Below are 12,550 nucleotides of genomic sequence, written 5' to 3' on the forward strand. Positions count from 1 at the left end.
AGGGTTTCTCAACCAGGGTTCCATGGAACCCTAGGGTTCTGCAAGAGGTCACTAGGGGTTCCCTAGGAGATCATGATTTATTTAAAAAAATTATTCAAATTCAGGCAACTTCACATTAAAGAGGTAAGTTTCATTCTTTATTTTAAGAAAACTGTTAATGCATCTATACAGGCCTATACATGAAACAATATAATAATTTTGTAACTTCTGGCCTATATTTGAGCCTGAATGTCCAGGGGTTCCCCGAGGCCTGAAAAATATTTCAGGGTTCCTCCAGGATCAAAAGGTTGAGAAAGGGTGATCTAATAATTGATGAAAAAGATTAAATGTTACAGGAAAAATATAGAGCAGAGCCTTTCTCTTTGGTACTAGGGCCATTAAAAATTGAAAACCAGTTTTATATAGCTGTTGAAATATGAGGAACTGAAGAAAACATTCTCTTTTTTTTCCAAATACATCCTTTTACAATAAGAAGTGAAGTGGTTATGTTTGGACACGCATATAGGGAGATCTAGGAGGAACTTCTGAAGTGGCTGTATAAGCTTAGAAAAAGACACAGTTGCTTTAATGATTCAAACAGAGATGATTCATGTGTCTTCCTGTATAATGCAAAGTACATCTCTTAAAGACTTGTGCAGTCTTACCAAGTAGTTCCTTTCCTGACTTGAAGCATATGTCATACCCAATTGTTCTGGAAAATGTTAACCCCCTTGATTTCCTCTTTCAGGCTTGCATTGTTTTGAGGATTTTTTATCTTTGAAGTCAAAATGTCACTGCTGGATTTTTTTTTTGTTGGTTGGTTGGTTTGATTGATTGATTAGCTGATCTCTCATTAGGTTCTGCATTGTAGTCCTTGCTTTGCCTTCGAAGTCCCTCTCAACTACTCAAGAACCTTTATCAGCTATAGACATACCCAGAATGGGAGAATTTTTCCACCCACAGTGAAGAATTTTCTTGTGACCCCATCCCTACTACTTATGTTACTCCAGTATAATATGTATGTAGCTATCTTAAAAGTCTCAGTTCATTCAGAAAAATAGTGGTCAGAATTTAATTTAATTTAATTTAATTTAATTTAATTTAATTTAATTTAATTTAATTTAATTTAATTTAATTTAATTTAATTTAATTTAATTTAATTTAATTTAATTTAATTTAATTTAATTTAAAAGTATTTCAGTGCTTGCTTCCAACTGCTTCAAAACTTAAATGTCCTAAAAAAATTGGAAATTGAAAACCTACTATATAGATCTATCTACTGGATAGACAGCATAAATGTAGTCTGTGACTGTGTTCATTTTCTCCATTCTATATGAAGTTGGAAAAAGATGCTGGTAGAAGGCAATGGCAAGCTACTACTATATTACTATCAAGCAAATGTAGGACTCAAGACCTCAAGCTCAACTTGAAAAAGACTGCCTTTTTCTCAGATTGCCTGTGGATTTTGATAAGAAGTACCCTCCAAAGAATGCACATGTTGCACATGAAATTAAGGAGTTATTGACTCCTTAGGCTTAGAATTTGCCAGTCGAAGACAATTCCACAAGTGAACAAAAATTATGACTCTTGTAATCCTTCAGGATGTGAATGTTCCTCTCTCTACTTTTCACAACCATGGGTTTCTCTAATGAATAATCACCATTTGAAAATGAAGATAATTCACTGTCACAAAGAAAAAGGTTCTAGAATGGCCTTTACATTTCCCAGATTTGAATATTACTGAAAATTTGTAGGGAGATATGAAAATGCAGAGTCTTCAAGGAGGCCTAAGAATATTTCTGAGACAGAAGAATTCTGCAAGGAATTGTGGTAAAAAAAATCCAAAAGCAAGACCTGACTTTGCTGGCTGCAGGGAACATGTAGAATCTGTTATTTGTGCCAAAGAACTGACTGAAAGGATGTTCAAAATTTTGCACTAATTACATTGACTGTTTCCTTATTTGTAGAAAAAGGTCATGTTAACTTTGTGTTGTCTAAAGGATGTGCCAGCATTTGTTCATGTAGGGATTTATTGAAACATACAAATTGACCAGGTCTACTTTTTTTTTTTAATGCAACTATATGGTCACCAATTTTGGAATCACAGATAGCTTGGTGACAGGCGGCACACCAGGGTTTGGCAGTAAATCTTGCCTTTCCATACGCTTAACCTCCTACTCAGAATTTGGTTTACCCAGCAGAAGTCTCTTATGTATGATTCAGCTAAATTGGGCTCTTTATTGCAGAGAAGAACGAAGCCATGTATGCACAGCTGATTTGCCCACTGCAGTGCAAAGAAGCAAAACGTTTTATGTAGTCCATCCCCCAGAGTTTAAACACAAGGTTTTTTTCTCCTGCCTTTTCAAGTTCATGGCTGCTTAGCCAGACTCTTGACAGTCATGAGAAGCAGCTGGTAAATGTTTGCCTAGCAGTTCTCTGGTTTCTGCCTTGCCTTCTTTGGCCCTTACACTTGGGGTGATAAATAACATTTTTGTAACTCAACTGTGCTAATAAGCAGCAGCAAAAAAGTTCCCTTGTGAGAGATTAGATTAAGTTGCATTGCGATTGAGGTTTTATATTGAATGGATGACTTACACAAAACCAGCTTCCTAGGAAACTCTTTAGGCTGTCCATCTTGGCACGTTGTAGCTACGGTTGAATTTCAGTAAGTGTTCATAGATGGCCAGTAAATTGTATGAAGCACTGGCCCTGGGTTTAAATTAAACTTACATATGCAGTTTGTTATTTTTTAAAATAAGATTTGTATTAAAGAATAAAAACTATATATAAGTTTCTTTAAGTAAAATGTTAGGATTGGTAATTACCATAATAATCTATAAAAGCCACATTGGGTATCCTCTTTGTGATTTACAGGAGCACCCGTCACTTGGCCAACTTTCTGAAAAGCTCATAGACAACAATATTAATGTAATATTTGCAGTCCGAGGAAGCCAATATCACTGGTATAAGGTATTTTTAAAGATAAAACTATTGTGTTATTTGGAGACAAGAAATACACTGGCGTTATAACCACAACCTAATATTTTCACAGGACCTTTTGCCTCTGCTACCGGGAACTGTTGCAAAACAGATAGAGTCAGAGGCAGGAAATCTTGGGGATCTGGTAGTAGAAGCTTACAAGGTATGTGCCTGTGACACTAATGTATCATTATAATATGGTGTTAGTATATTCTTTATTTATTTTTCAAAACCTTTATTAAAGTGAATATTGTATGGATTCTAGATTCATCCATGATATGGGGAGATGTTCCGGGCATACGTGTATCTCTATAAAATATAAAAACACAATTCCCTTTATAAATTAATGTGCTTGCAGCTTGTGCTTTAACTGACTACTTTTAGTGATAATAACTGGAACTTATATATGTACAATAACTGAATAAAAGATGTCGAGGGTTCTGCTGCTTTCACATCAAGGAGGATCTTTTTTATACTGTGAGACAGCCATTGGATTGTTTTCAGAAATGAACTAAAACCTTACAGATGTTTTGGAATTCAGCTCACCTCCCTGTAACCTCAGATATCTTGGCCTATGACAGGGTTGTGGGAGTTACATTCCAAAATATCTGGAGGGCAGATTGCCTACCTCAACACTATTGAAGAAAAAGCTTTCTTAAAAAGCTGACGCTTTCACAGAATTCTTTTTACACAGTTGTCTTTCTGTTTCCCCTTGATAATTTTCAGTTAGGTTGTGTTACTGACATTGCTAGTAGTGTTTTTTTAATTTATATGGCATTTTTATCATAGATAATTCTTAGCATATCTGTGATGTTGCTGTGAGTCATATAATTCAGTATTTTGTTCTTCACAGCTACCTAACTATTGCACAATAAATGTATTTGTCCATGTTAACTTTTATTATTATATGGTACACAAATACATTTTGCTTACACACTGCCATGAATTTCTGTTGTTAACATTTATGCCTACCAGAATCGCAGTTCTGTTTTTATTTCTTCTTCTCCTTCAAAGGAAAGAGCTACTTAAATCCAAAATACATACACGATATATACATGACGTATGCAATTATAGGATTGTGAGCTAGCTGAAAAATTTAGGCTATCCTAATGTATTATTTTAGAAAAATTTAAGAATGTACTTCATGCTTTATGACCCAATCCAGCATATTTAGAATAGTAATTTGTAACAATCCATACTGTTTAAGATTGTATATTTTACTTAATGTTCCCATGGAGGGTGATTGGAAAAGAGGACTACCTTTTCAATGCCCCACTCCCGTTTCACATTGCAGCTGCCATCTTGCTTTTCACGTGGCACTCACACTCCTGCAGGTGTTCTTGTTTCTGCGTGTATTAGGTGGTATTGGTGGAAACAGTTGGACATCAGTGGACTGAGAAACTCTATTAGTCTTAAATGAATAGCAGACAGTTCATATAAGTGGCTCTTTAGTACCTGAACACTTTTTTATACATATTGTCCAATTAAAGTAATATGAGAAACTGCCCTGTGGCATCAGAATGAATGCTCATCCTTAGCAGTGAATCACACCGATGTGAAAACAAGTTTCTGTAGAGAAAACAATTTTCTCCTTTACTCCTAGACTGACAGGTTATTTCACTCTACTTGAATCCACTGATTCATTAGTAGCTGCTAATAGGTAGTATGTGTTCCTGCACAAAGTGATAGAATTCTTTTTATTTTGCTCTTGTTTTGTTTCAGAAGCTGCTGTCTGAAGTGAAAATTCAGGTGGATAACACCCTTGAAGATGTACATGTCAAAGTTACTGCAATCTGTCCTGATGGAAGTAGAAAAATGGGTTCAGAGGGATGCAAGAATGTGAAATCCACAACTGAAGTATGAGCATTCCTTCTTTTTAATAAGGGAGATGAAATATTTTGCTCATGATATTATGATTACTTTTCAATAGAAGAAGGCTTTCTGGGGATTTAAAACTGTATTTCAGAGGATTGAAGTTCTTAGGTTCTCCATGTTTCTTCCATGGATTAATTTCTTTGGAGCTTTATTTTAAATTAATCTTAAACCAAAAGGTTTATTCTTAGACTTTCGAATGAGCTCAAATCAAGTTAACATGTGCTTTCTAGAATTCCTTTATGCTCTTGTCAAGTTGTTGTAAACGCTCATATATTCTATCTAAAGTCTTACCAACTTGAAGTCATTTATTTATAAGTGAGAACTGCAAATACATCAAGCTAGCATTTCCCTTACAGAACACTGAAGATTCAGAATCAAAACAGAATCAAACCAAGAGCCCCCCAGTAGAGAAACAGAAGTACAATATCATTCATCCAAAATTCATGGCTCCATGATAGCTCAGCTGTCTAGTACAGAAATCCATGGCAAGTTCCAAACTAGCACAAAATCCTCATGTGCATCTCCCTTAAATTTTCATTAAAACAGTTTGCATTATGTAGTAATTTGAATACTTTATATTTTTAATCACAGGTGTTTTTTAATATTTCTATTGCCATGAAAGAATGTGGCACAACTGACAGAAAAAACTATGTGATGCTAAAACCCCTTGGTTTCAATGAATCCTCCAGAATTAACATCCACAGAAGATGTGTATGTCAATGTCAGGATAGTGCAAAACACAAAAAAGTCTGCATCAGTGAAACACCTCGTGATGTTGAAGTATCCACCTGCAAGGACAGCGTGTGTGGTTCCACGGAAAAATTATCTTCAGAGCAGTGCAAAATGCAACAGGACCATCTTCTTTGCAGTGGTCAGGGAGAATGTGTACATGGGAAATGCATTTGCCATAAAAACAAATATGGCACAGTGTATGGTAAATACTGTGAAAAAGATGACTTTTCGTGCCCATACTACCTTGGAAATCTATGCGCTGGTAAGGCTGAAATTCTGTTTTATTTTATTCATTCATTCATATTTTAGTCCTTCTAATATGATTTATAATCTGTCTTAATGTTAAGATCCAAGCTGAGAAACACAGTCTCTCTCTCTCTTTCTCCCTCTCTCACACACACGTGTGTCTGTGTGCTTGATAATACAATTATAGCACTACTGAAATACAGAATTGTATAAGCAAAAATAGTTGTGGTGTGGTAACAATGTTCTATTTTTTTTCTCCAAAACACACCGATCCAGCCATTCCAGAATTGGTTTGACTTTTCTTGGAAGTCATTCTCCCAGCTCTGGAGGTGGTTCTGGACCACATCTAAAAACATTGTCAGGGCTTATGTGCAAGAAAAGAGAGGAACTTTAAATATTTTAAAGGATGTACAGTACATTGCAGCAAAGAAGAAAAGATGGAGTCATTTGAAAGAGCCTGGATATGTTTAATTGGCAAACATTGATTAAGGTGAACAAGATTCAGATGAGTGGCACATAATGAACAATAAGGCCTAAGGTGACAGTACAGTTTTAAAGATGATGGCTATATTGTTGTGCTGAAGAAAGAAGTTGGAAGCCAACAAATGGATCTAAGAACCTTAAGTAATGTTAAAGTGCTACTTACAATTCACACTAGCTGCATGTCCCAAGTATAAAATCTCAGCTGAATCAAGGGCATTTTTCATATTTTAAGCATTTTCTTCTTGAAAATACTCCTTACGGTTTCATAATGAAATAGGATAACATTTGTTCTAACGATTCTGCCCAAAAGTGTAGTTTTTTTAGATTCATGTGGAAGAACCTAATGGGACCTCTAGCAAGTGATGCAGTCAAATCTGTACCTTTTTTTCCCTCTGTATTTGTAGGCAATGGAGAATGTGAAGCTGGCAGATGCAAGTGCTTTGTGGGCTGGGAAGGTGACCACTGTCAGTGCTCTTTATCCTTGCAAAAACACTGCATGGACTCAAATGGCCAAATCTGCAGCGGAAGAGGAACTTGTCTGTGCGGGAAATGCAAGTGTGCTGACCCCAGCAGTTTAGGTCGTTTGTGTGAATTCTGCCCTACCTGTAAAAAAATTTGCAGTGACGTGCGGTAGGTCTGCTGCGTTGGAGATATTTATCATTTTCCATTGGAAATATCCTAAACCCATAAATACCCCATAAACTTTTTGCTTCACAAGGTAGTTTGATTCTGCTTTTTATTTTTTCCTGGTGTTTCGGGGAGAGAAAACATGCCAAGAATTGTTCTGTGAAATAGTTTTTAGCTATTTCGGGAGAGTGGATAAATTGTGGTGGTGGTGGTGATGACGATGATGATTTGGCTTGAAGTGATTGCTAGAAAATTAGAATTGCCTATTATTCCTTGTTTAATGAGTTACCGTTCCCACATCTATTTATTTTAAAAAACGTATACAGCTGCCTATCTCACATAGTGATCCTAGGTGGCTCGCAACAACCAATAAAAACAAGAATAAAAACTCTCACCCTTCCCACAAGGCACCAGACCAACCAAACTATTAATCTCCTGACTCAACTCCCACCCTAGCCCAGTGCTTGGGGGAACAGCCAGGTCTTCATGGCCTTCTGGAAGTCTAAAAGGGCAAGGGTCCCTCAAATCTCAGGAGGAAGGCTATTTCAGAGGGCTGGGGCAGCTGCAAAGAAATTACACCTCCAAAGTCCCAGGTGACAACCTTTAAGAGGAAGGACTTGAAGTGCGCCCACCCTATGTGGTCTGTTGGGAAGGGCAGATACATATACACAGAGATAGACACACTTTATCTCTCCATTGGTTTAAGCTGCTGTCATGTTTTAACTTCAGGTACCATTTTGTGTTCTCTGATCATAATTTGAGAATTCTGAAACTTCCTGGTTTGATGAGATGCTCCTTTTAAAATGTGCTAGGCCACAACTCCAAAGAAGTTGCAAGCTGATATCACATGCCAGTTAGGTTGGTGGTGATTAGCAAATAATACCTCTAGTGGCAGTGATTCAGTACATGTTCTCTCTTCTCCTGTATCTGCCTTGGCCAGTTTCAAGTATGCTGTCAGGCTACAACTTTTCCAGTACCACAACAGTAAAAAAAATTCAGTAAGAAAGATCAGTGAAATTCGTTTTTCTTTTTCCTGAGGGTAAAACTTTGATGGGTTGGTCACTAAATTTTAATTTTCCAGTTTAAGTGTTTATATTATAGTGTCTGTTTCATTTATTCATTTCATAATGTTAGGAAACCTGTTGCCAGTTTTCAGCAATCATGCCACCGAAATTGGGCAGCAACTTTAAAAAAAAAATTATTTTTTTTGTAACAAAACAATTTTAATCTTAACATTAGATTAGAAGGATTCTAATTGGAAGAATTCTTGGAATGGCAAATAGGCTTTAGAGGTCATTTTACTCTTTATTTACATTTCTATTTATGCGCTATTAAAACTATTTCTATACCGCTTTTTATAAAAAAAAAATTCAGTGGTACTTACAATAACCATAAACATATTCCAGAATAAAACAAAAATAGAATTAAAACAAGGTAATAAATAGATTTAAGAAAAAACAGGGTGGGTAAAATAAGGAATGTTTTCAGCACAGAACAAAACTGTCTCACTTGAGATGTTCCGTTGGAAAAATCAAGCCATATTATCACAAAACTTTAAATAGCTTTTGAGTGGTTTTTTTGATACCCTCAGAACAAAACTTTAGAAAATAAATATTTTGTTTTGCAGTCAGAACACTTTAAAAGGATTGGTCTGAGGTCAGACCAACTTATTTCAAACTTGTTTTCAAAGACTTGAATACTCAAAATTCTATCTCTGCAGGAAGTAGCCCAGAATCCTTATAGAATTGGGCAGCCGTATAAATGTAATAAAATCAGTAAACATTCTGACCTTGAAATTCCTGTAGCAGCTATTTCAATATTTTGAACATTCCTTCAAACAGCCCATTTAAATGAAACAATTAGGTGTTAAGGAGGGCAGAGATAAAAAGATGATCCTTTTAAAAAGTTATCTTTGAAATATATCAGCATTGTGGCCTGATCCTTCAGCATAGATAGCACCGCTGAGAAGGACCACCTGAGGGTCATTGCCAAGCAGGAAGCCGTGGCATAAAGAGCAGGACTTCCAAGAAATGCAAGATAAATTATAATATTTCTTGTGAAGCTTTTTTGTATTCATTAGCTGAAATCATGATGATGCTTCACCTTTTATGGTACATTTGATACCCATCCATCTCCTTGATTAAACAGCCTGAAACAAGGGAATATGGTATATTTCTCATTCTAATTGCTAATGAGAGTATGAATCAACATGCAGAACATATCAAGTCCATGGTTGATTTTTTTTTATTGCTCTGAATTCCAGAGAGAAAAAGTTAAAGACTCTATTTAATTTTGTCTTAACAGCAATTGTGCACCCTGCCAACACTTCAACTCATCTCACAGCACACTTGATCAGTGTAAAACCACTTGCACTTACAGAATGCATTATCTTGAAATAGCAGGTAGGTATAAAAATACCTGTGTAATCATTGTTTTATATCCGCCTTCTTCAACCTAATTATTAAATTAGAGCTTTCATAGCCATCACTCAGCATGGTCTTTAAGGAAGAGTTTTGTTTACTTTGTTCATCCCCAGATATAAATTTGCCTGACATGTGATTCCTTTTAAAATAACGCATAGCTGAAAATAGATATTGTCTCATAACTGGAGATTAATTGCCAAGTGTAGTCAAATTATGTATTTCAACGTAGCCTTTTTCTAGTTCTGCCCTTTCTTCCACCTGCATTTTTTATTTTATTTATTTATTTATTCGATTTCTCTAGCCACCCTTCTCAGGAAGTGACTCAGAGCGGCTTACAACAATAAAAACTATAAAACAATTAAAACAATTTCAATTAAAACAATTAAATTACAGAATAAATATACATGGCCACCAAGTAAGCAGTGCATAGATGTTTATATAACCAAGAAATGGGACCATTCACACATTCAGGGCCCCAGACCCAGGCACATAACCAGGTCTTCATGGCCTTATGAAAGGCCAACAGGGTCAGGGACATCCTAATCTCTGTAGGGAGAATGTTGCTAAAATGCTTAGAATTGTGTTTCTCACGTATGAATCACATTCAGTTTTCAGTCTGATGGTAAGATAACTCAGAGGAATGCTCGTATATATGTTCTAAGAATTCTTTGTTCTAAGAATTCATAATTTTAATATTCATCCAGGAATTAAAACAATCAAGACATATTGAATTAAATCAATATCTTTTTTCTGTGGAAAGCAATACCTAAGTAACAACAAATGTAATATTGAGAAAATGTTGGTTATTACGCATTCCTAGACCTTTGAGAATTAATTTTGCTACCGATAAAACTGGCCAGAATAATTCAGGAAGAAATGATTCTCTAAGCTTATTGATTTTCACTGCATGTTGTCATTTCTGCATATAAGGCTATCCTTATTCCATGAGGTATGACCAGTTGAAATAAAATGTGCAATTGAAAAAAAAAATTGAAAAAAAGTCATCCTGCTCCTTCTAGGAATTTCCCAATGTACAAGCACCACTGGAGAAGCAGATACTTCCTTAGGCAAAGTGCCTTCTTGATCATGGCTCCAGTTCTGTTAGTCGGTGTCTGAGTATGGTGGGATTCACTTGGGGACTCCTAGGCCTTTAGAATAATAATTAAGGTTTTTACTACCTTAAATCCTGGTTTAATGTCGTTGCCTTTTATGGTTTTTCTTTTATATATACTAATCAGCTAGAAAGCCAGTTTGGTGTAGTGATTAAGGCACCAGGCTAGAAATTGGAAGACCATGAGTTGTAGTCCCACCTTAGGCATGAGACCAGCTAGGTGACTTAGGGCCGGTCACTCTCTTTCAGTCCTAGGAAGAAGGCAATAGAAAAAACACTTTCAAAAATCTTTCCAGTAATACCACAGGTACCAATCCAGGCAGTCGCCAGGAGCCACCACTGACTTGAAGGCACAAATATAATCACCCAGCTAAATGATGCACTCAGCTGATCTTAGCTGATCTCAGAAAGATGAGCAGATTCAAATCTCAGTAGTGTATAGATCTTTAGCAAAGGATCGTTACCTTGTTGTGGTGCTGAAGCTTGAGCACCTCAGTGATGCCATGAGCTAAACCGTGAAGGGCCAACCAAGACGGGAAGGTCATGACAGAGAGGTCAGACTAAATGTGATCCCTGGGAAAGGTAATGGCAACCCACCCCAGTATTCTTGCCGTGAAAACTAAATGGATCAGTACAACCAGAGATATGTCAGTATACCATTGGAAGAGGAGACCCCCAGGTCGGAAGATGGTCAAAATGCTACTGGGGAGGAACGGAGGATGAGTTCAACTAGCCCCAGACGTGATGACGCAGCTAGCTCAAAGCCGAAAGGACAGCTAGCGGCTGACGGTGCTGGTGGTGAACGGCAAATCCGATGTTCTAAGGATCAACACACCATTGGAACCTGGAATGTAAGATCTATGAGCCAGGGCAAATTGGATGTGGTTATTGGTGAGATGTCAAGATTAAAGATAGACATTCTGGGCGTCAGTGAACTGAAATGGACTGGAATGGGCCACTTCACATCAAATGACCACCAGATCTACTACTGTGGACAAGAGGACCACAGAAGAAATGGAGTAGCCTTCATAATTAATAGTCAAGTGGCTAAAGCAGTGCTTGGATACAATCCAAAAAACGACAGAATGATCTCAATTCGAATTCAGGGCAAGCCATCTAACATCACAGTGATCCAAATATACGCCCCAACCACAAATGCTGAAGAAGCTGAAGTAGAGCAGTTCTATGAGGATCTGCAGCACCTACTGGACAACACGCCTAAAAGAGATGTTATTTTCATCACAGGAGACTGGAACGCTCAGGTGGGCAGTCAAATGACACCTGGAATTACAGGTAAGCATGGCCTGGGAGAACAAAACGAAGCAGGACATAGGCTGATAGAATTTTGCCAAGACAACTCACTCTGCATAACAAACACTCTCTTCCAACAACCTAAGAGACGGCTTTATACATGGACTTCCCCAGATGGACAACACCGAAATCAGATTGACTACATCCTTTGCAGCCAAAGGTGGCGGACATCTATACAGTCGGTAAAAACAAGACCTGGAGCTGACTGTAGTTCAGATCACGAACTTCTTCTTGCACAATTTAGGATCAGACTAAAGAGATTAGGGAAAACTCACAGATCAGCTAGATATGAGCTCACTAATATTCCTAAGGAATATGCAGTGGAGGTGAAGAATAGATTTATGGGACTGGACGTAGTAGATAGGGTCCCGGAAGAACTCTGGACAGAAGTCCGCAACATTGTTCAGGAGGCGGCAACAAAATACATCCCAAAGAAAGAGAAAACCAAGAAGGCAAAATGGCTGTCTGCTGAGACACTAGAAGTAGCCCAAGAAAGATGGAAAGCAAAAGGCAACATCGATAGAGGGAGATATGCCCAATTAAATGCAAAATTCCAGAGGTTAGCCAGAAGAGATAAGGAATTATTTTTAAACAAGCAATGCACAGAAGTGGAAGAAGACAATAGAATAGGAAGGACAAGAGACCTCTTCCAGAAAATTAGAAACATTGGAGGTAAATTCCAGGCCAAAATGGGTATGATCAAAAACAAAGATGGCAAGGACCTAACAGAAGAAGAAGAGATCAAGAAAAGGTGGCAAGAATATACAGAAGACCTGTATAGGAA

General features: G+C 37.1%; 1 protein-coding gene across 2 annotated transcripts in view; it reads left to right on the forward strand.

The window, feature by feature from the left end:
* ITGB8 (integrin subunit beta 8) overlaps nt 1-12,550 on the forward strand; it is a 43,810-nt gene that overhangs the window by 26,167 nt on the left and 5,093 nt on the right. For both annotated transcript variants that reach the window (XM_063303746.1, XM_063303745.1), the window contains exons 7-12: nt 2,854-2,949; nt 3,032-3,121; nt 4,681-4,815; nt 5,425-5,827; nt 6,699-6,924; nt 9,226-9,323. In XM_063303746.1, coding sequence (XP_063159816.1) covers nt 2,854-2,949; nt 3,032-3,121; nt 4,681-4,815; nt 5,425-5,827; nt 6,699-6,924; nt 9,226-9,323 — 1,048 coding nt within the window. The remainder of the gene's footprint in view (nt 1-2,853; nt 2,950-3,031; nt 3,122-4,680; nt 4,816-5,424; nt 5,828-6,698; nt 6,925-9,225; nt 9,324-12,550) is intronic.

Source organism: Candoia aspera, chromosome 4 (assembly GCF_035149785.1).
Source record: "Candoia aspera isolate rCanAsp1 chromosome 4, rCanAsp1.hap2, whole genome shotgun sequence".
Taxonomy (NCBI): domain Eukaryota; kingdom Metazoa; phylum Chordata; class Lepidosauria; order Squamata; family Boidae; genus Candoia; species Candoia aspera.